The 21,868-nt window shown below is 50.4% G+C and overlaps 4 protein-coding genes across 16 annotated transcripts; 3 read left to right on the plus strand and 1 right to left on the minus strand.

Moving 5' to 3' along the window:
* Positions 1-1,354: 1,354 nt before the first annotated feature.
* Positions 1,355-9,356, plus strand: LOC132470129 (zinc finger protein Eos-like). Of its 12 annotated transcripts, none has more exons than XM_060068422.1 (8): positions 1,356-1,465; positions 2,713-2,763; positions 2,868-2,978; positions 3,124-3,369; positions 3,972-4,139; positions 4,728-4,877; positions 5,254-5,370; positions 5,704-9,356. In XM_060068422.1, exons 1-8 carry the CDS (start codon positions 1,420-1,422, stop codon positions 6,600-6,602), a joined length of 1,788 nt encoding a protein of 595 aa, XP_059924405.1. In that variant the 5' UTR covers positions 1,356-1,419; the 3' UTR covers positions 6,603-9,356. The 12 variants fall into 12 exon arrangements, with proteins under 12 accessions (XP_059924416.1, XP_059924405.1, XP_059924406.1 ...); XM_060068423.1 differs by having other exon boundaries at positions 2,874-2,978; XM_060068425.1 differs by having other exon boundaries at positions 1,386-1,904.
* A 74-nt stretch (positions 9,357-9,430) lies between these two features.
* On the plus strand, positions 9,431-14,737 carry ccdc65 (coiled-coil domain containing 65). The gene is made up of 9 exons (XM_060068476.1): positions 9,431-9,908; positions 10,294-10,491; positions 11,320-11,487; positions 12,043-12,212; positions 12,314-12,452; positions 12,775-12,948; positions 13,507-13,722; positions 14,057-14,209; positions 14,315-14,737. Exons 2-9 carry the CDS (start codon positions 10,345-10,347, stop codon positions 14,606-14,608), a joined length of 1,461 nt encoding a protein of 486 aa, XP_059924459.1. The 5' UTR covers positions 9,431-9,908; positions 10,294-10,344; the 3' UTR covers positions 14,609-14,737.
* Positions 14,738-14,746: 9 nt separating this feature from the next.
* Positions 14,747-16,727, minus strand: fkbp11 (FKBP prolyl isomerase 11). The gene is made up of 6 exons (XM_060068560.1): positions 16,339-16,727; positions 16,137-16,199; positions 15,591-15,678; positions 15,468-15,501; positions 15,263-15,333; positions 14,747-15,006 (listed from the first exon to the last, which is right to left on the minus strand). Exons 1-6 carry the CDS (start codon positions 16,438-16,440, stop codon positions 14,795-14,797), a joined length of 570 nt encoding a protein of 189 aa, XP_059924543.1. The 5' UTR covers positions 16,441-16,727; the 3' UTR covers positions 14,747-14,794.
* Positions 16,728-17,475: 748 nt separating this feature from the next.
* Positions 17,476-21,854, plus strand: arf3b (ADP-ribosylation factor 3b). Of its 2 annotated transcripts, none has more exons than XM_060068555.1 (5): positions 17,476-17,579; positions 18,831-19,041; positions 19,119-19,229; positions 19,606-19,730; positions 19,932-21,854. In XM_060068555.1, exons 1-5 carry the CDS (start codon positions 17,559-17,561, stop codon positions 20,091-20,093), a joined length of 630 nt encoding a protein of 209 aa, XP_059924538.1. In that variant the 5' UTR covers positions 17,476-17,558; the 3' UTR covers positions 20,094-21,854. The 2 variants fall into 2 exon arrangements, with proteins under 2 accessions (XP_059924538.1, XP_059924539.1); XM_060068556.1 differs by having other exon boundaries at positions 17,477-17,579; positions 18,849-19,041.
* Positions 21,855-21,868: the final 14 nt, after the last annotated feature.

Raw genomic sequence — 21,868 nt, forward strand, 5'->3', positions numbered from 1 at the left:
TCTCCACGAGGGAAATCGTCAGCTATTCAAAATAATTGACCCAACATTCAAGCCTTTTGAAATTGTGATATTTGATATAGATTTACTGTTTTGATATGACTGTGTATTTGTATACATGGTAAAACATGCATTCTGTCAAACCTGTGCTCCTGAATTACAAGGTTTTTGGAATTTGGAGAATGCTGGACGACCCCGATTTAATTAGCATCGATAGAAGGTCTCTTTAGTGTGGTTCCCTGCTGTATTGACACTCATTATCCACCACAGAAAGACAACTTCCGTCCACTCCTACATCTGATTGTAATTAGTCCAAGGTTGGAAAACACATGCTATAAAAAGGGAGGTTAGTTAGTTAGTCCTCTTCGGAAGGAGGACTCCCTTTATAAAAAGGGAGGTACCAGGTCAAAATATGTCTCAAAGAGATAAGGCTGACATTTGTATAGTTATGGTCTAACATGATGCCCTTGGAATTAGAATAATTGGTTGGTATTACAGTGTTTAATTGTGGTCGATAGGGTTTACATATTTAAATGTGGTCGATAGTGTTTATATATGGTCGATAGGGTTTACATGTGGTCGATAGGGTTTACATGTGGTCCATAGTGTTTAAATGTGGTCCATAGTGTTTAAATGTGGGTGATAGTGTTTAAATGTGGGCGATAGTGTTTACATGTGGTCGATAGGGTTTACATGTGGTCCATAGTGTTTAAATATGGTCGATAGTGTTTAAATGTGGTCGATAGTGTTTACATGTGGTCGATATTGTTTAAATGTTTACATGTGGTCGATATTGTTTAAATGTGATCGACAGTGTTTAAATATGGTCGATAGTGTTTAAATATGTTATTTTCCCTCACTCTCCACCTCATCCCTAACTCCACCTCAAGCTGGTGTGTAGTGAGCGTTCTGGCGCCGATGGGCTGCCGTGCATCACCCAAGTGGGTGCTACATATTGGTGGTGGTTAGTGAGGTCCCCCCTTCACTTTAGGCGTCTTTGAGTGTTATTAATTATTATTATTATTCATGTTTAACCTCTGTTTTCCTTTTATTCCTAGTCTGTTTTACATAGTTTTGAATGATGACTATATGCTCTGTAAGGTGACCTTGGGTGTCTTGAAAGGCGCCTCTAAATTAAATGTATTATTATTATTATTATTATTATTATTATTATTATTATTATTATTATTACTGAGACATGTATTGATTTGATTGTCATATGACAACCCTAACCGAAATGGGTGTTCTTATCATGATCATATCTTTTTCATTAAACCCATTACATCTTTCTATTGAATCGTTGTCATCTGTTTTTAAAGTTACATTAATAGTTTGGTTTGTGTGGACCGGAAACAGAATCACAAACTCAAAAAACCGCTTCCGGGTCATGTCGTCGTCACACGGAAAAACCAAAACAAGTGGATGACATTTCTGACAGAAGCGGCCCGAACGGCGCCACCGGGAGAAGGTAACGAGCACGAACCACGTCGAGCCGACCCGGTCCCGGTGTCCCCCGCCTCACAGTACATACTGGAAGCGTGTCGTCACTGCTGGTTCACTCTATTTCAGTAAGAGCGGGCTAGCCCAATGCTAACCAGAGCTAGCATCATGGGAGGGGGGCGGCTGCCATAGCAACCGTCTGAGAAACACTGTGGCGCTTAATGCTAGCTCAACCAGCTAGCTAGCTAGATAATACATCTACCACCTTAGTGACTCACGGTGAGCGCGGACCGCCTCGTCGCTCCTCGTCTAGCGGGCTTTAGAGACCTCAGAGCCCGCGGCCATGCGTCGCTGCCCGGGTCGCGGCGGGCTGGAACTGATCTGGGATGTGATCTGATCAGACCCGAGCCTCACGTCACTTGTCAGAGGGCGACAGGAGCCGCCAGACTATCTGGTCCACCCCGACAGTCAGTCCTTTAACTGTCACGTTGCCTCCGTGTCTCAGGGTCCACCAGGCAGTGCGTGTTGTTGAGTGGGTTGAGCTCTGTGGGCTGTGATCCAAGACCTTTCGGGGTCGCGACCGCCGGCCGATGGATCGCTGCTAACGGGCTGCGACCCCACAAGCAGAACGATCATACATGTCCAGGTATCATCTGTCTGTATGATCTGTCTGCTTGTGGGTCGCAGCCTGCCGATGGAGCGCTGCTAGCGTCGGAGGTAGCAGACGTTGCTGAACCTGGTTCTGTTCAGACCTCAGCGTACTGGGGCATTATTTGTTCGAGTTGACATGTGGATACCGGTTTGATAATCCATGTTGGGGTGACAAATGCTTTACTATAGACTGGCAAGTTAATCAATCAGCTAACTCACGTGGATTAGCATCCTTGAAGCTAGTTTTAATCAAACGTTATGATATTTGAAAGTATATTTTTATGTCAAAGGAGCAAAGGGCTTTTTTACTGCGTACTCAATCAAGTATATCTCAATATCAAAAGTGAATGTCGTCGTCGTGACTTTCAGGTGTCTGTTTCCCTGGGGTTAAGTCATGGACTGGAATTCCCTGGGGTTTAAAGTCATGGATTTGTATTCCCTGGGGTTTGAAATTCATTGATTTGTCTATTTCCTGTGGGTTAAAAGTTATAATCATCTGCAAATGTCTTGTTTTTCCAAATGTGGTGCTGTTATTTCTACAAAGAAAGCTGAGGAGGGGGTGAAGGGTCATTGGTTGTTTATGTGCCTATTCACCAATAGTAATTCTGCTATTTTAATATTTAGCTCGTTTGAGTATGGATGTAGATGACTGCAATGGCTCGTCCTATATATCAGGTATGCATCTAAAGGGGGGGGAATGATGCTTTATTTAGTTTCTACATATACTAGAAATTGCCACCGGATGTGTCAATGTAAAAAAAAAACAATCTTCTTTCGAGGTGCAGCAAGTGGTGAGTCTTCAGTGGAGAGGGAGTTTCCTGGGGCGCCCGGGGTTCCATCAGCAAGCACCCCCAACAGCCAGCACACCTCTCCTAGCCGCTCGCTCAGTGGTCAGTTCGAAATCAAATCACAATCATAAGAAAGCCTTCCCTGTTTAGTGACTTGGTCCAACACGGACCATTCACAAAAAAGTCTCAGACATAATTTGTGTTGGGCTGACTGTTGGGTTCCTCTGCCCCCCCCCCCCCCCTTCAGCTAACTCCATTAAGGTGGAGCTGTACAGCGACGATGAGCCGGGCCAGGGGGGTGAGGAGGACGGGGGGGAGGACGGGGGTCCGGACCACGGGGGGGAGGGCGGAGGGGCCTACAGGGAGATGAACCACGTGGACGCCATGACCTCTGGAGCCACTCGACTTCCCAACGGGAAGCTCAAGTGCGACATCTGTGGCATGATCTGCATCGGACCCAACGTCCTCATGGTGCACAAGCGCAGCCACACAGGTGACACACGCCCCTCGCTAATTCTGTCTGCTGCACATTACGTCTTCCACTCTGCTGCTGCTAGTTTAGCATTGATTCCTGACAGCCTAACCAGTATCCCTTCTATCCAATCACTCGTCCTAGTGAATGAGAGCACGGTTTGTGTGCTGCAGTCGTTTTAGTTAGTATGTATCGTAACAAAGCAAGGAAACGAGCATGCCTTTTCTATAATGAACCTTGAAGCGGTCCTTGAGGCTGGTAGAGATATGCTTCAAAGAACCGGTCGTCAAGCAGGAGATCGGATCTCTGCAGGGGGAAGAAGGGGAACAACTGTAGAAGCTTTGAAGGCGTTTTATTCTACAAGCTACTTTGTGAATAATGAAATTAACTGGTAGAACATCATTTGCTGCAAGGCTCACTAGTGTCAGCGAGTATTTAGAATCTGTAACAAAGAGGAATGTACTTGATGAACTCCTAACCTCTCTGATTCTCCTGGCTTGATTCACACTGGTGTGGTCTGGAGAGGCTGGGCGTTGAGAATGAGTGTTGTGTCGTGAGTTCTGCAGAAATACCCTCTTGGTGATATTTAGAATAAAACTCACTCCATTGTTGTTTACTCAAAGGTGAGCGACCCTTCCAGTGTAATCAGTGTGGCGCTTCGTTCACTCAGAAGGGAAACCTCCTCCGACACATTAAGTTGCACTCGGGAGAGAAGCCCTTTAAATGCCCCTTCTGCAGTTACGCCTGTCGTAGGAGAGACGCCCTCACCGGCCACCTCCGCACTCATTCGGGTGAGAGGGATTTGTACACGTGCATACACACACATCACCTCTGTCCACTGCAGTCTCTCTTTCACCATGTCACCGAACTGTACCACATTATTCCTAAGCCAGCCTTGTCTATGGTCCAGGCAGCGCTACTGGTTAAACCCATCCTGTGGCTCCATTCCAAACGGGCCCTGTGGTTCTCTGACGTCACACGTGGGAGTGTCCACCCAGGTGCACGCTGGATAGTCTACCCAGTGGACTGTACCAACTGGTAGGCTTCTCTATCCATCATACATGGAGGTGGCCATCCCTACTTGTGAATTCAGGAAGTCACGGGGCAGGCCGATCGGGAAATGCCCGGTTTGGCCCGTCCCTTTGTGGTGAGAGGCCCTTGAGTTCAGTCTTGATAATTAAGGGTTTCTAATAACCTACGACTGGTTCAAAATGGGCACGACCTGTACAGGTGGATTTTCTTTTTAGTTCACTTTTTCAAATCAACATGAATAGCCAAGAGTTACACTACGAGATTTCCTCACCAGAACTTAAGCACGTTTTGCACATGATGCCAATTCCGTTCCTTAATAACGACCCCTCCCCTCCCCCCGTGTCCAGTGTCCTCCCCGACTGTAGGGAAGCCCTACAAGTGCAGCTACTGCGGGCGGAGCTACAAGCAGCAGAGCACCCTGGAGGAGCACCGCGAGCGCTGCCACAGCTACCTGCAGAGTCTGGAGACGCTGCACCCCGCCAGCACCCACCTCCCAGGTAGGGGCCCCAGCACCACACACCAGGGGACCCCAGGGTACAACAGGGGACACCAGGGCCCCGAGCACCAGGCCCTAGGGGCCACCAGTAGCTGAGGACAGCCCCACTGAGATACTCCGCCGATAAGTCATAGCACTTATTTAACACATCAACTTGTGAAAAACTACTTTTAACTTTTAGACAATAATAAAAACACGTAAAATATTCTTTTGACCCACTTTTCATTGAGCTGAATAACGCCAGGGGCCAGAGGATGACACCGGGGCATCCATGGCTCTGCCTCTTGTGCCACTGCCAGTAGAACCCTGGGAACCTCATTAGTGCTTCGTTAGAACCTCGTTAGAACCTCGTTAGAACCGTGTCCTTCCGCCTGCAGGAGAGGAGCTGAGGTTCACCCCTGACTCTGTGCTGCAGCCGCCCTCAGACCAGTTCCTCGACGGCCTCACTAGTAACTTCGCCAAGCGAAAGAGATCAACACCACAGAGATTTGTAGGTGAGCAATTGATCCAAAAAGATGACGTAGTTGAGTTGAGCAGGAACACCAGGGGCCTCGAGGGGACCGAGCTCCACTAGGGTCGCTCTCCGCGACACTGGCTCCAATACCGGAGCCTCAGTTGCCCTGAGAGTGAAGTGGAAGCAGAAACAGTGCACGGTGTGTTATTGTTAAACCTTCTGGAATGATCTCCAGCTGCGCTCATTAAGAACCCTGCATTGGGATGTGCAAAGGGGTTTTCTGTGTGTGCTCTTTTCAGAGCATCATGAAATCTGTCTTTTCTACGGCTTTATGTTATATATTTCTACATCTATTTCTGTATCTATATCTCAGGACAGAAGCACATGCGTCTCAACATGGCCGACGCGCCCTACGAGCTCAGCGCTGCGTTTGAGAAGGACGGAGACCTGAACCCTGCCCACCTTGAGACGCCGCACTTCCCCGGTCTGGGGGGAGACTACGCCGCTGCCCCGGGTGGAGGAGGTGGAGGTGATGGAGGTGGAGGAGGGGATGGAGGAGGAGGAGGAGGGCTGACGGAGCAGCCCGCGCCGCCCCGCGGCCCTCAGTCGGCTCGGCCCTTGCGTTTGTCGGAGCTCCGCCCCTTGCTCAGCTCCGCGCACAGAGCCCCGCCCCCTCCGCAGGGGGCGCGGCTGGACTGTATGGGGGGCGGCGGCGGCACCGGGGGAAGGGAAGCGGCGGAGGGCCACGAGGACCTGCCCCCTGGCCGCAGCGGCGCGCCGTCGCCTAGCAACGGTTGCCAGGACTCCACGGACACGGAGAGCCTGCACGACGAGCCGCAACTCCTCCACCACCACCACCACCACCACAACAACCTCCACTACAGCGGCGGCCCGGGCCCCGCCCCCCCGCCGCCGCACCACCGGGCCCGAGGGAGACCCCTCCCCGGGCACGCCAAAGACGCGGAGCGGGAGGAGGGCGCCCCCCCGGGGGGCCACGCCTTCGCCGCCGCCCCGCCCACGCCGGGCTCCCCCGCCGCCCCCTCCTCCACCTCCCGGGAGGCGCTGCGGGTGGTGGACGGGGACGGGCGCGCCGTGCGGTCGTTCCGCTGCGAGCACTGCCGCGTGCTGTTCCTGGACCACGTCATGTTCACCATCCACATGGGCGCGCACGGCTTCCGACAGCCCTTCGAGTGCAACATCTGCGGGCACCGCAGCCAGGACCGCTACGAGTTCTCCTCCCACATCGTCCGGGGGGAACACCTGCTGGAGTGAGGAGGTCACCTGATCCACCAGGAGGGCTCCTATTGGAAGGACCCCCCCCTGCTCCTTTTGGAGGGAACCCGCTGCTCCTATTGGAGGAACCGCCCTGCTTTGCTCCTATTGGAGGAACCCCGTTGCTCTGCTCCTATTGGAGGAACCCCGTTGCTCTGCTCCTATTGGAGGAACCCCCTGGCTGAGTTTGATCTGCACAACGTACCCACAGAAGGATCGGTAGTGGTCCACACTTTAACTAGTAGATTCTCTGGAGAGGTGTGGCTTAAAGAGAACTCCAAGGAAGGTCACATCATTTTAAATCTAAAAACAAGGTCCTATCATTCTTAATGCACTTTGAACGATGAATATCTCTGAAAATGCACTTTTGAATTATTTTATTATAGTAGATGAGTCATCACTGCACCTTTCTATCTTCAGAAGTGCCTTGCTCTAAAACAATATTTGACCCTTTGCTTTCTGATCAACAGTATATGCTTGATGTTATTTAATGTCTGAGAAGTTCCCCTCGTCTGCACTTTGACCGAGATATTGTAAAAGAATAGCTTAAGATGTGGTCGCGGTCCTTTTTAAAACGAGCTCACCGTACACGGTGAAGTCGACACTTGTATTCCTTTTTCTTTTTTTTTAAGATAATCTTAAGAGCACTTTCCTCCAGCTTCATTCCTCCACTCTCTGAAGGTGGGGGCTTCTCTGTCGGGGCCAGGAGGGGTTTCGAATGCAGACCAAACTTGGCCCGACCTGTACGAGGAAACGGTCTGGACCTCGGTTAGGAAAGCACTTTGTTAGCTGTGGTGAGCTGTGTGTGTAGAGGATGAAGGGACAGGGAAGAGACCCATGTGAAGGGAAACTGAAAGGCTTTTATTGGTGTGAATGGTGGATAGTAATGTATGATATATCTATTTTTCTGGCTTTTGTTGCACTGATACCTGCCGGAACACAATTATATGAAAATATTTTATGGAAGAATACATTTATGACATGCACATTTCACTGAAAGTCTAAGGAAAGAAGGTTATTTTTTTCAAAAAAGAGTCAAAGCGTTTCAAATTCCCTGCCACTGCCACTCACAGGAAGACGACTCATCCATGAAGATGTCCTGAACCCCTCCCCTTACTAGAAACACAACCAAACTGTTTATGTGGGGTGTATTTCAGGTAGTGTACAGTTTGGACGGTGCCTTTATGACCGGGACTCAATTGAAGGACATGAAACCAAGCGTCACGTCTCGACAGGTGATCCTCCACGTTGTCGGCGACTCTGAGCGAACTCTTCTGGACCTCTGATTGGGTTCTGCAGGGACGGAAGAGGCAGACGTACACAGTGGGATCTATTCCAACTCCCTTTTCGGAGAAGTAGCGTATGCTTATTTGAGATGGCCTTGAGGTGCATTGGATTTGAAACACGTTTGAAATGAAGCTTTCTGAAGTTTGAAGTTTTCTGCCCGTTAGTTATAACCTGGCTTTATTATCGTCATAGAATATTAATTGACCGCCCATTTGATGGAAGAATTCACTTTATATTTCACAAGTAGTTGATGTTTGAAATGACATCCTGTAGCGTTTGGGTTCGATGGCGTTTCAGTGCTGTTGAGCTGCTCTGTTTTGATTCTCCTCTCTGGAATTTCTACCAGCGGTCTGTTTAAACTGCAAATAGGCGTCCTTAATATTTTTTTAAGCAGAGGAAGTGGGGGGGGGTTAAGTCGTTAAACTCAACACATTTTTCTTGGACTTGGCCAAAGAACATCTTCTCATTATGATGTTTGTACTGAACGCGTTTCCTTTGATGTGGGAGAGGTGGAGTCCCATCTTTGAGTTCCATATACCGGTTCAACGGGTCGTTGGTACCATCAGTGATTCTGTCCCCTGATCTTGTCCAAATAGGTGTGCAATTCCTGCCCTGGTTGACGGTGTTATTCATGTTGACCTCAGTTCCTCCTGCAGGCACCGCTGATACACAACACTGTTTTCATCGTTTGTTTTGTCTATCTTTAGAAAAAGAAATCCACTTCATTTAAGATGGTCCCCTTTTTAAAAAAACGTTATGCCCTGTACTAGCCGCAAGACACTGACATGTTTTTATATAGTTTCACTCGTTCACTGTATTGGTAGTGACTGATGTAAATTCACCCCATGGGCGTCTCATTCAGATGATTCTGCATGCGTTTGTGTATTACAAGGTGGAATGTGTTCACACACCATTGTTGTAAGAGAGCGATCTAAAGGAAAGACCCCTGGTGTGATGAGAGGGTGAAATTCGTTCAGTCTGCCTTGCTTCTGTGCCTTTTGCCTTGGGAGTTCACCGTGTAATTCTTCAATGTTTGGTGTGCTAAACATTTTGTTCCCCCCGTTCACATCAGAGTGCTAAATTAGGACAACAATCAATGGCTGAAGTGGGCAGAATGGTAGACTCCACCTATTGAGGGAGACCTCACCCAGCGGTAAATCACTGCCACCGTTGAGCTCTGATACGGCCGCTGGTCACCTGACACACTCGTATCAGTGCCTAGTTCCCCACGCTTAAGAAGTTTACCTGTTTGTGATCTGATGCTGAATCGTGTCCATCTCCTGTTCCTGCAACGCCCGAAACTGCTTCTTAAAATCAGCACTGTAAATACTCTCTGATCGCTTTAAGTAACTGCAGAGCCTTTTTAAATGTATCCAACGTATGCAAGTACTTGTTTCAATCTTAAAACTACTGTCGGTTTTGTACTGTAAGCAGAGTCTATTAAAAAATAAAATATTTGACAAACTACTTCCAGAATATGAAGTCAATGAGAATAGCACGTTTCTGTTTATATAACGATATGTTTGCTGGAGGGGAGCCCAATCCTCTTTACATTAGCTTCGGAGTGGGTCGTTGGGGCCCGCCCCGTTAGAGAAAACTGTCATCAGCACCAGAAAACAGCTGGAGAGGAGACCACCGCTGGTTGTGTACATTACCGGCCGCGGGCGTGTTGGTTTGCTACAGGGTTAGCGCGTGGTGTGATGCTCGGAGCGGTGCAGGTGAGCGGTGTTAGTCCCGAGGCCTTTAACCCCTAGGAGCAGTAGGCGGGAGGTGCTCCTGAGGCAGTTAACCCCTCCGTAACCATGCGCTCCCGGCCCATCAGATAAAACCAAACACTGTTCTCGACTCTCGTTTTGTACAAACGCCGATTTTTTTTATATACACATTAGGATAAAATTATTGAAAACAACAATCAAGAGTAGTCGTGAGTGTTTAAATATAAAGTTGTATTGATTGACCTCATATGGCCCGCCTCGGTTGCTAGGAAACAGTCCACAACAGGAAGCTCCTCCAGCTACGGTGAGTGCCTCATCACGAACCCTTTTAAAGATAAACCCCGCTGATATCAGAGGTAATCTCTAGAGATAAGGTCACCGTGTTGTGTTGTTATACGTGAACGGGGGTGGTGTAAGGAGCTGTGTTAAAGTGTTTACGGTTGGTTATGTGGAACTAGGCAGAGTGGGACTGATCTAAATGGGACTAATGGGAACCAATCATGAAACATTTATTTACATTTTTGACGTTTTTACGTCATAATGCTATCACCAGTCAAACTCTTCATACATTAACTGATTTACTTCCACAAAAAATTAACACTTATTAAACTACACTAATACTAATACTTGTAATCCTATAATGGTAGGCCTGGTGTACGCACGTCCATAAGACCTATTGCTTTATTCAGGTTTCATTGGCAAACTAAACAAACGTCTCAGAACCGGCCGAGGGTCTCAGGATGCCGAAGAAGGGCTCCAAGAAGGACGGTGGGGGGAAGGGGTCCGGGATGACGGAGGAGGAGAGGGTCGTCTTCCTGCAGCAGAGGGCCGAGGCAGAGAAGGACAACGCCAAGAGGAAGGAAGAGATGCTCACTCAGTTCCTCAAGGTGAGCCCCCCTCAGACTGCCCACTCTGAGGGCTGCAGCCATCCTTTACATTTACATTTAGGGCGTTTAGCAGACGCTTTTATAATAATAATAATAATAATAATAAATTTTATTTATACTGCACTTTATATTCAAGAATCTCAAAGTGCTTCAGAGAAAAAAATACCAAAAAACTATTAAAAAAGGGGGAACCTCAAAGAAAGTTTAGCTGAATGCTCTTTTAAAGAGATGGGTTTTGAGGTTCCGTTTAAAAAGAGCTGTAGTCTGTGGAGCCCTCAGGTGGTCAGGGAGGGCGTTCCATAGTCTAGGGGCAGCAGCAGAAAAGGCCCGATCACCCATGGTGCACAGCTTCGTATGTCGGGTTTGGAGGGTGTGAGTGGATCCTGAACGGAGTGTACGTGAGTTTGTCGGGGGGGTGAGGAGTTCCTGAAGGTAGGGGTTGTGGGGGTTGTCCTAATGTAGAGCTGTGTATCATCAGCATAGCAGTGGTAAGACAAGAGACTAACAATAAGTACATTTGTCAGAAGAAAGAAAAACAAAAATATATGGCTGTCGCCGGTACAGTTATGATGCCAAGCACTAACAATCGCCAGGTTAACCCATTCCCTGAATACAACAAAGATAGCTAGGATAGGATGCTACACGATGCTAAGTACTATTTTTAAGTGCAAGGACGTAAATCATACAATAAGAGCGTACATTAAGTGCCAGGATGTACAAACATATAATAAGTGTACATTAAGTGCCAGGACGTCCAACGTACGTAGTGCGTAAGAGTGGGGTGGGGTAGAACCTCTGACCGTGTTCCCGCCCTGAACCGCTGAACAGGACAAGCTGCAGAAGGAGGAGAAGAACACGGCGGTCAACCTGCACAAGCTCACCCAGCAGTGGCGGGTCGTCCTCCGCCGGGCCCGGGGGGCGGAGCTGTGCCGGGAAGTGGACATCGTCAGCCAGACCTTCGAGAGGGTGCTGGACCGCAGAGACAGCGTCGTCAAGGTGAGCCGAGCTGCCCCTCCTCGTGGCTGGGGGTCTTCAGACTGTGTTTGGGGGACTGTCTGGTTGAAGATGTCCATCGTCGTGGCTGGGGGTCTTCAGACTGTGTTTGGGGGACTGTCTGGTTGAAGATGTCCCTCCTCGTGGCTGGGGGTCTTCAGACTGTGTTTGGGGGACTGTCTGGTTGAAGATGTCCATCGTCGTGGCTGGGGGTCTTCAGACTGTGTTGGGGGACTGTCTGGTTGAAGATGTCCCTCCTCGTGGCTGGGGGTCTTCAGACTGTGTTGGGGGACTGTCTGGTTGAAGATGTCCCTCCTCGTGGCTGGGGGTCTTCAGACTGTGTTGGGGGACTGTCTGGTTGAAGATGTCCCTCCTCGTGGCTGGGGGTCTTCAGACTGTGTTGGGGGACTGTCTGGTTGAAGATGTCCCTCATCGTGGCTGGGGGTCTTCAGACTGTGTTGGGGGACTGTCTGGTTGAAGATGTCCCTCCTCGTGGCTGGGGGTCTTCAGACTGTGTTGGGGGACTGTCTGGTTGAAGATGTTCTTCACGCATTGCAGTGCCTGGTGGGGGACCTGAGCGAGGCGGAGCAGCAGTTTGGTCTGGCCCTGCGCTCCCAGCTGCACTACGTGGACCGCTTGCTGGCGCTTCAGACGGGGAGGCTGGCCTTCTTCCAGCAGCGCTGGGACGGGGACCTCCAGGAGCTGGGCACGGAGTTCAGCGCGGAGCGGTCAGTGCTCCTCTCTGTCAGGGCGGTTCTTTATCGGCGCCCTCGGGTTTTCACCTCCGCCTCGCTAGAACGTGCTCTGGCTCCGGGTTTGTGTGTTTCAGGGAGCTGATCTACTCCCTGCATCGGCGCGACTGCACCTATCTGGAGGACGTGAGCGCGGCCATGGAGCTCCACCGCAGCGAGGCCGACGACCTGGGCCGGCTCGACTACCAGAGCACCAGGGACGAGATCAAGACCAAGGTCCGTGCTTTAGAGGGATCATCATCAGCATGACTGGATGGGACAGGATGATGGGGTGAATGTGACGATGGGATGAATAATCTGCATGACCCGTGGGGTGAATGTGATGACGGGATGAATAATCCGCACGACTGGATGGGATGGGGAGAATGCTTTGATGGGATGAATAATCCACATGACTCGTGGGGTGAATGTGATGACGGGATGAATAATCAGCGTCACTCGTGGGGTGAATGCGTGGAGCTTTAGGGAGGGACATCGTTACTGAGAGGTACCGTTCTCTGGCCGGGCGTTCAACGTGGCGTCTGGTGTCTCCTGACAGTACATCAGTGAGAAGCACGCGCTGGTGGTGCAGATGGACCAGGTGATGCGGCAGGTCCGTCAGGGCATGGGCGTCACCGAGGATCAGCGCACCGCCCTGAACAACCTCCTGCTGAGCGACCAGCGACGCGCCCAGGAGATAGACGTGCAGATGAAGAGGCTGCAGAAGATGCAGGTGAGCTGAAGGGTTAGTCTCTGGCCCCTCGCCCACCCTCCCGGGGTTGGGTGGAAGAAAAGCTCCACATTCTCATCCTTGAGTCCTTCTCCCCACACCTCTCTGACCATCTTGAGAAAAAAAGCTTAAAAGATGGCGGCCAGCTTGCTTGTTAATAAATAACACGCGTCTACACCCAGCTGGCCACTTCACCTCCTCCCTGGGGGGTTAAAACATGCTGTCAATGGGGGGTAAACCATGTTGTCCCTGGGGGGTAAACCATGCTGTCCTTAGGGGTGAAACATGCTTTCCCAGGGGGGGGTACAACATGCTGTCCCAGGGGGGTACAACATGCTGTCCCAGGGGGGTACAACATGCTGTCCCAGGGGGGTACAACATGCTGTCCCAGGGGGGTACAACATGCTGTCCCAGGGGGGTACAACATGCTGTCCCAGGGGGGTACAACATGCTGTCCCAGGGGGTATAACACGGGGGGGGGGCCACGCTGCCTGACCCCTTAACCCCCAGGCCGCTGCTGAAGCACCCCTTTGACCCCTGCTGTACTCTGCTCGTTCCCAGGAGTCGATCGCCGCCCTCCGGAGGCCCGACCCCGGCCAGAAGGAGCGCGAGGCGGTGGCCCGGGACCTGAGGGCCACCAAGGAGGCGGTGACCCAGCAGACCCGCGAGCTCAAGGCCCGGCTGGGCCACGCCCGCCTGCTGGACAGGAAGCGGCTCACCGCCCTCAGCGTTCAGAGCAGCGCCGCCGCCAAGCAGCTCCAGGGCCTCGTCACCAAGGTGACCGTCAGTCATCAGAGACGTCCCCTCCACCCTCCTGAAGCTGAACTCCACCCAGACCCTCAGAACAGTCTCATGTGGTCGGTTCTGTCCGACCGCAGGCAGAGAACACTGTACTTTTACATTCAGGGCACTAAGTACACGCTTTTATCCAACAAGAGATTTTTCTTATATATATATACCCTATTTTCTCATTTCTAGTTGTTGTTTCTCTATCTTAATTGTCTGAAGATAGAGAAACAACAATATATACATCGGTAGAGTAACGGCCTTTACGTACGGTAACCAAACGATCATAACAGTGTCGTGTCGTCCGCTCTGTCTCGACACCAAGGGAGGGAAGAGCTTGCGTCGGGCCGAGATGTGCCGGCGGTTTGAATCGGAGCACGAGAAGGTTCTGCCGTTCTACGCCTCGTCCTTAACGCCCGAGGAACAGAGCCGGGAGGAGCAGCGGGCGATGGAGCCGCCCTCCGAGGAGCTCGCACGGGTAGACGCTCGACCCCCCACGCTCAGCTCACCGCTGTAGGTTCTGTAACCGACGCCTCACTCTCCTCACGCCTCCCCCCCCTCCCCTCCCCCCCCCTCCCCCCAGGCCCTGATGGACTACTCGGACCTGGCCCGCTTCTGGCAGCGCTACAACAAGGTCCTGCTGGAGCGCCTGGTCCTGGAGAAGGAGAAGGAGGTCCTGACGCAGGAGAACCGGCAGCTGCAGGGCCTCCTGCGGCAGTACATGGACGGCATCTCCGTCAGCGACGAGACCCTCCGGCGGCAGAACCCCCTGCTCATGGTGTCGCGGCCCACCCTGGCCCCGCCCCCCGGCACCGAGCGACGGCCCCCCCGGCACACGGCCGTGGAGGCGGTGCACGTGATTCAGAACGCGCGCTGATGCCGTGAGAGGCTGTGGGGGAAGAAGCGGGTTCACGGCTGGTGGATGTTGTTGTGTGTAGCGTGTGGTCTGTTCTCCGGCTGATAAAGAGGGTCTGTGCCCAGTGGGATTATAAATAAAGCAACAAAAAGGACAAGATTACGGTTTTGGGTCTTTTATTTAAATAGCGCGGCCCCCCCTGCGGGATTACTTCTTCTTGCTCTTCTTGTCCTTGGTCTTCTTCCTGCCCTGCGACGACGGAGCGCTGGCCTTCTTGTACAGATAGAGTCCCACCAGGCCCAGCAGGGTGGGCACCAGGGCCAGGCACACCAGGGGGAACACCTCGTTCACCATCCTCTGCCACCGCGTCTGCTGCGCGACCGCCAGCACCTCCACCTCGAACTCCAGCACCGCGTCGCCTGGGGAGACACCGGCCGTCACGTGGGGGTCTGTCTGTCTGTCTGTCTGTCTGTCTGTCTGTCTGTCTGTCTGTCTGTGGGTGTGTTAAAGGGACGCCCTGTTATGTGTATGTTGGGGGACGCTCTCTTTGTGTCTGTGTTAAAGGGACGGTGTGTGTGTGTTTGAAGGGACGCTCTTTGTGTGTGTGTGTGTGTGTGTGTGTGTGTGTGTGTGTGTGTTAAAGGGACACTCTTTGTGCGTGCCTGTGTGTGGTACCTGGGATAGTGGGGGGGTACCCTCTCTTGCCGTACGCCAGGTGGGATGGTATAGTGGCCTTGATCTTTTGTCTACATCATAAAAGACAAAAGAATGACCAAATTTAAAATACAATTAACATTCCAATGCATAAAATATTAGTTTTAATTCACTCAGTGATTTACAGGGATTCTTGCGCAGCATTTTACAGCCATGTCGGACTTACCCTTCACAAACTCCAATCAAGCTCTGCTCCAGCCCTTAAAAAGATAAGATAAAGTAAAGTCAACAGGCTGCTTCATGTAAAGCCTGGAATTTATGAACACTGTGAGAACAGCTCAGTTGTTACCGGGAATAACGGTCTTCTTTCCCAGCTCCACAAACAGAGGGTCGCGGGTCACGGAGGTGTCAATCACCTTGCCATCCATCAGTTTACCCTGTCAAATAAAAAAAAAACATTAAAATAACGTTCAATTTACTTTGCTTTACATTAACCCTAACCATAAGGACCATTGTATTGGTGAGAAGGACAAGTCTAATCTCATAGTAAAAGTTGCTTCGATGGTAGGGTCTCTAGTAGAGTCTAGTAGAGCCTCGGTTCGAGCTTGTCTCGGACTGCTGACGTGTTGCTCTCATCTGGCGCGTGAAGAAGCGCTTTGTCCGCGAGCACACAGAATGATCCGCGGAGAGAGCAGGCGCTCCCCGCCGCCGGAGAGGGGTCTCCCTCACAGGGGGTCTTAAACCGGTTTAAATGTGTCACTGCAGATGCACGTCATCCAGATGTTGACCCCAGTTCAGGCTGCGCTGCCACATACACAACCAGGGGAGCTGAGAACTTCTCCGCTCGATCCCCCTTCCCCTCAGCAGAACTCGGAGCGTTCAGAGAGTGGCTCACCGTGTAGTGGATCTGCAGTGTGTCCCCCATGGCCGACCGCACCAAGCAGCTCTCAGGGCTCACCTAGGATCGAAAAGTAAAGAACGGAGTGGGAGCTGGATTTATGAATGAACCGAGACTTCCTCCAGATGTGCGGGTCCTCCAGAACCTCAGCCGCCGACCGAGGTGTCGGCTGAGGTTCCAGATGTTCGAGGCTACTCACCAGGGTCTCCACGAGCAGTTCCTCCACAGCATTCTGTTCCTCTTGTGTGAACACGCAAGTGACGCTGGCCAGCAATACTAATATGATCGCCGCTGACTTCATTTCGAAAGCGTAAGTTGTGGAAAACGAGGAGCGTGAAAGTTGGGTGAATCGGTTCTGCAGCAGCGACCTCCGAGCTCCAGCTCCTCTAATGGACTGCGGTTAGAGAGGAACGCTGATGTGGTGTTAGATCTCCCTGATAACAGGTAGTTCACCGCGGACGTTATCCCGATCCCTGAATCGCCTCGACGTGACCGAGTCCAACATCTCACCAGCAGCACCCACAGGCTGTGCTGGGTAACCTCGCTCCCAGGCGTTCTCCTCTCACGACCCCACTACGGGACGGGATGCTCCAAAGGAGCGTTATTGGCGAGAGAGGGAGGGACTTCGGAAAGAAGGATTTCCGTTTCCGTTACATGTGTCTGTTATTGGTTTGCTAAATTATTGTAAAAAAAATCTTCCATATTTATTTCCCTTGTCGACGTTATTGTTACTATAATTTGGATGTTTTTCTCGCTACAGGGAATATCAACTGGCTTACACAGCTCCGGAAGTAAGGGAACTGAAATGGCATTGAAAATACCGGGATAACGCGATTAACCAGGACCCCCTCTCATCCTCTCTGATGGGTGGAAAACGGAAACCTAACAGTTACCTTTCATGAGCTCATAGCTAATCCAAATCTTTAAATGCCGACGATGACACTACGATATTCTTGGGAGTATGAATCTTGCAATGTTCAGATATTTCCTTCCATTCTAGGCTATAACCCACAAGCTTTATCCCCGTGTTTGTGTCTTAGACTCTATTATAGAACATATTCTAACATTAATCAATTGTATCCAATGAGTTGGATTTCAAGTCTCCTAACGAAATTAGGTAGTGTACTCACTGGTTACTAGTAACTACTAGTATACTGGTACTTTAAACGGAGCTATCGGTGGAGGCTTAGCTGAACTACAAACTAAGCACTAATAAATAATAATACGAATACGAATTAAAATAAATGAACATTCTTTCAGAGTGTCGAACTATTTTGGACATAATAATAATGATAGATATTAGTTAACGTTATCAGCCTACCGTCCAATCAGAGCCGCCTCTCAGACAAAAGGGGCGTGTCAGACACGTGCTATCGCGAGATCACCGCCATCATCCGCTAAATATCGCGATATCATCGTATGCGGCTTATTGCAGCCAAGGTAAGTGAGCATCATTCGAATAATAAGGGTTCGGTTAATCAAAGGTTATGATCAAGATACAAAGTAGTACACATTGTTCACATGTGCGCCAGGTGTTTTAGAAGGCTTGGCGGACGGCCTGCTGGGATTAACGTGTCATCATGAGCGGATGAATCGCAGGACATGATGGGCTGATCGCACTGTCAACAATTTTTGCAAATAAATTCTCGGATGCGATGTGGATGTGTGGGTCGCAGTCAATAATGTGATTGATACTCATAAATATGATGCACATCCATATTTAAATGTGATGGAGAGTGCTGCTGACCGCAGTCATCATCATGGTACAACGCATCCCACCTGTCAGGGTTATGCTGGGGCTCAGTCCGCTCAAGGAGGGGTCCGGACGGAGGCCCCTCCTGGGGCTCAGACGGCACCATGGGGGGGGGCCCCCCCGGGCTCTGAACCGGAGTGGTTCTCTGGTAGTGAACCCTTTCAGGACCATGGAAAGGTCTTCAGGCGGGGGAACATGTCTTCATTCACAGCAGCTGCTGCTTGGACCGTTTTGACATTAATGTTTAGCTCCCTGTTGTATTGTTTAAATCCATTTGTTCGAAGAGCCTTCACTATAAGGTATTCACCACTATCACCAAGAGTGGAGACATAGGCCAACAGTCATATGCATAGTTGCCCTACTTATGGGTATCAGCCTGGAATCATGGAACAATCATACAGGATCATACATCTCTCTCTCTCTCTCTCTCTCTCTCTCTCTCTCTCTCTCTCTCTCTCTCTCTCTCTCTCTCTCTCTCCTCTCTCTCTCTCTCTCTCTCTCTCTCTCTCTCTCTCTCTCTCTCTCTCTCTCTCTCTCTCTCTCTCTCTCTCTCTCTCTCTCTCTCTCTATCCTGAGAGTATGTCCTTGGAGGTATAAGACAGAGCCTATACAGACGTGTGGAATATGTGGTCCTATCAGTTCAGCATTATAACTATACATTATTTAATGATAAATTATGTTAGTAACACTATTCATGTAGTAACACTATGCATGTAGTCACACTATTCATGTAGTACCACTATTCATGTAGCCACACATCACTCCATTCATTTAGTCATACCATTCATATAATCCCACTATTCATGTAGTTGTACCACTCATGTAGTCACACCATCCATGTAATCACACCATTCATGTAATCACACCATTCATGTACGCACACCATTCATGTCACTACATGTTGTAGCTGCTAGTTTCCGATTGGTCCTGCTCTTCAGTCCTTCCTGTTCCTTCAGGTCGATTGGAGAAGAGAACCCTTCCAGGAGAACTGCGTGTTGATCATGGGGAACCTCTTTGGGAATCTGCTGAAGAGCCTGATAGGGAAGAAGGAGATGAGGATCCTCATGGTGGGGCTGGACGCCGCCGGGAAGACCACCATCCTGTACAAACTCAAACTGGGGGAGATCGTCACCACCATCCCCACCATCGGTACGTGAACACATGGCCCGTGAGAGGGCGGTCCCCTGGGTGGTGGGGGCGGTGCGCTCACCTGTCTCTCCTGGCAGGGTTCAACGTGGAGACGGTGGAGTACAAGAACATCAGCTTCACCGTGTGGGACGTGGGCGGGCAGGACAAGATACGCCCCCTCTGGAGACACTACTTCCAGAACACCCAGGGTGAGCCTGTCTGTCTGTCTGTCTGTCTGTCTGTCTGTCTGTCTGTCTGTCTGTCTGTCTGTCTGTCTGTCTGTCTGTCTGTCTGTCTGTCTGTCTGTCTGTCTGTCTGTCTGTCTGTCTGTCTGTCTGTCTGTGTCTGTTGGTCTGTCTGTATGTCCGGCTCTCTCACTCTCTCTATCTCTCTCTCTCTCTCTCTCTCTCTCTCTCTCTCTCTCTCTCTCTCTCTCTCTCCTTTCTCTCCTCCCCTCTCCCTCTCTCGTTCACCCTCACTCCCCCTCTCTCGCTCCCCCGCGCTCTCTCTCTCTCTCTCTCTCTCTCTCTCTCTCTCTCTCTCTCTCTCTCTCTCTCTCTCTCTCTGATCCCTCTGTTTGTTCAGGTCTGATCTTCGTGGTGGACAGTAACGATCGTGAGCGGGTGAACGAGGCACGGGAGGAGCTCATGAGGATGCTGGCCGAAGATGAGCTCAGAGACGCCGTGCTCCTCATCTTCGCCAATAAGCAGGTAAAACACACACAAACACAAACACACACACACACAAACACACACACATGCATATGCTGCATAGGGTCAGGGTTAGGGTCAAAGCCAGGGTTAGGGTCAGGCTTTGAGTTAGAGTTAGGGTCAGGGAGAGGGGTCAGGGTCATGTTTAGGGGTTAGCTGGATCGATGCCGTTCACTTCATCCAACTCTCCTCTCTGGACAGGATTTGCCGAATGCCATGAACGCTGCCGAGATCACGGACAAGCTGGGTCTGCACTCCCTCCGCCACCGCAACTGGTACATCCAGGCCACCTGCGCCACCAGCGGGGACGGCCTCTACGAGGGCCTCGATTGGCTGGCCAATCAGCTGAAGAACAAGAAGTAAAGGTCTTAACGAGGAGAAGCAGCAGGAGTGGACACTTGAGGTTTTTGGAAGTCCATGGGGGGGGGGGGGGGGGGGGGGATAGGGGGGGTTGTGTGTAATAAGTATGAGGGTGTGAGAGAGTGGGCACATTTCTACTTGTTTTCGAAGCTTTGATTTTTTTGCGGTTCTTAAGGAAACGAAATATCATATCTGTATTTATTTATAGCCACATTAACGCAGACACACCCACAGACACTCGCTCCTCCTGAGTGGCGTCTCACAGCTGTGATGGAGGAGCTGCTCTCTTGCTCTGTGGTCACAGGGTTCAGAAGAGCCCTCATAGCTTTGTGTCTTCATCATTCCTCCAGCGCTCATGCTCTCAGTATTTGGTGGGCAGTGGTGATGCACTTTGATACCCAGATGCACGTGTGAGTGGCCGTTAATTTCTGTGCGCTTATTAACAAGCTTTTGGCCACTTAACCACGACTCGTGACAGGGAACAGCCCTGGTTGCTCAGTCTGGACTGACGGAACCGCCATGGGCAGCGTGAGGTCCTGGTTCCTCAGAGCAGCGCGGGAACCTGGTTCCTCAGAGCAGCGCGAGAACCTGGTTCCCTCAGAGCAGTGTGAGAACCTGGTTCCTCAGAGCAGTGCGAGAACCTGGTTCCTCAGAGCAGCGCGAGAACCTGGTTCCTCAGAGCAGCGCGAGAACCTGGTTCCTCAGAGCAGTGTGAGAACCTGGTTCCTCAGAGCAGTGTGAGAACCTGGTTCCTCAGAGCAGTGTGAGAACCTGGTTCCTCAGAGCAGTGTGAGAACCTGGTTCCTCAGAGCAGCATAATGTACTCAGAATATAATCTTTCATCTTGTCATCTATTTAAGGTCTTGTGTGAAGATATTCGTGCACATGCAAAAGGTATATGATCGCAAAGAGATACCACACGCAATCTCACACGCACACGCACACTCATACCAGCAATATGTCCACACGCGCAATCTCACAAGTACACTCATACCAGCAATATGTCCACACACAAACTCACACGCACACACACACTCATACCAGCAATATGTCCACACACGCGTCATGTGTCATTAAGTATGCGTGGAATCACGTGGTCAGCTTAGGTTCATTATCTGGCGAGAATAATTAATCCCTCTTGACAGTTTATTGTATCTCTGAATGTTGATATATTTGATTAGTATATAAATGGCTGTTAACTTTACTTTGCCATAGATATGGTTGGTTGTTACAGGTGTGCCTGGTACGTAGAGCCAGCAGAAGACATAGCAGGGGGCATTGCAGTGTTAATACCAGATCTCACCACTTCACCACCGGACGCAGAGCCCCACTCAGACACCACAGACCTCCTCAGTGGAGAGATGTATCGGTGTCCTGGTAGATGGTAGTGTTACTGTATATATATCAACTTGTTACTGTAAGCCTACTGTATACAGCTCAATCAATTCAACCGCTACTGGGTTTTGTTGACCTTCAGACTGTTTTCAGTGGCTAAACCAGATGTCGTTCCTTGGATCTTGTTTCGGAAAAATCTGTTTATTTATATTTGATTGTAGAAGCGTTGTTTTATTAACATATGTTAACATAATGGAGGTGGATGTGTATTAAACAATTCTCCTATCATCTCTCGGTTCCTTCTGCTCCTAAAGGCCCACTAGTAGGTTTGGTGGTGGAGGTGGTGGGGAAGACACTGGATGCATGTTCAAATATGTATGTGATGTAACAGAATCCTGCTGTACTGAGAAATAAACCTCTTTTCTTTAAGATGTGTTTGAACG

This window comes from Gadus macrocephalus, chromosome 13 (genome assembly GCF_031168955.1).
Source record: "Gadus macrocephalus chromosome 13, ASM3116895v1".
Classification (NCBI taxonomy): domain Eukaryota; kingdom Metazoa; phylum Chordata; class Actinopteri; order Gadiformes; family Gadidae; genus Gadus; species Gadus macrocephalus.

What these genes read in the sequence shown, in the direction of transcription:
- arf3b (XM_060068555.1), top strand. Translation starts at nt 17,559, where the DNA reads ATGCGGCTTATTGCAGCCAAG. An exon ending in TGCGGCTTATTGCAGCCAAG is followed by an intron (nt 17,580 to 18,830) that starts GTAAGTGAGCAT and finishes CCTGCTCTTCAG; the next exon opens with TCCTTCCTGTTCCTTCAGGT. An exon ending in CACCACCATCCCCACCATCG is followed by an intron (nt 19,042 to 19,118) that starts GTACGTGAACAC and finishes CTCTCCTGGCAG; the next exon opens with GGTTCAACGTGGAGACGGTG.
- ccdc65 (XM_060068476.1), top strand. Translation starts at nt 10,345, where the DNA reads ATGCCGAAGAAGGGCTCCAAGAAGGACGGTGGGGGGAAGGGGTCCGGG. An exon ending in TGCTCACTCAGTTCCTCAAG is followed by an intron (nt 10,492 to 11,319) that starts GTGAGCCCCCCT and finishes ACCGCTGAACAG; the next exon opens with GACAAGCTGCAGAAGGAGGA. An exon ending in CCTCCGAGGAGCTCGCACGG is followed by an intron (nt 14,210 to 14,314) that starts GTAGACGCTCGA and finishes CCCTCCCCCCAG; the next exon opens with GCCCTGATGGACTACTCGGA.
- LOC132470129 (XM_060068422.1), top strand. Translation starts at nt 1,420, where the DNA reads ATGACATTTCTGACAGAAGCGGCCCGAACGGCGCCACCGGGAGAAG. An exon ending in TCCTAGCCGCTCGCTCAGTG is followed by an intron (nt 2,979 to 3,123) that starts GTCAGTTCGAAA and finishes CCCCCCCTTCAG; the next exon opens with CTAACTCCATTAAGGTGGAG. An exon ending in GCACAAGCGCAGCCACACAG is followed by an intron (nt 3,370 to 3,971) that starts GTGACACACGCC and finishes GTTTACTCAAAG; the next exon opens with GTGAGCGACCCTTCCAGTGT.
- fkbp11 (XM_060068560.1), bottom strand. Translation starts at nt 16,440, where the DNA reads ATGAAGTCAGCGGCGATCATATTAGTATTGCTGGCCAGCGTCACTTGC. An exon ending in CACTGCAGATCCACTACACG is followed by an intron (nt 15,679 to 16,136) that starts GTGAGCCACTCT and finishes TTTATTTGACAG; the next exon opens with GGTAAACTGATGGATGGCAA. An exon ending in TTGATTGGAGTTTGTGAAGG is followed by an intron (nt 15,334 to 15,467) that starts GTAAGTCCGACA and finishes TTTATGATGTAG; the next exon opens with ACAAAAGATCAAGGCCACTA.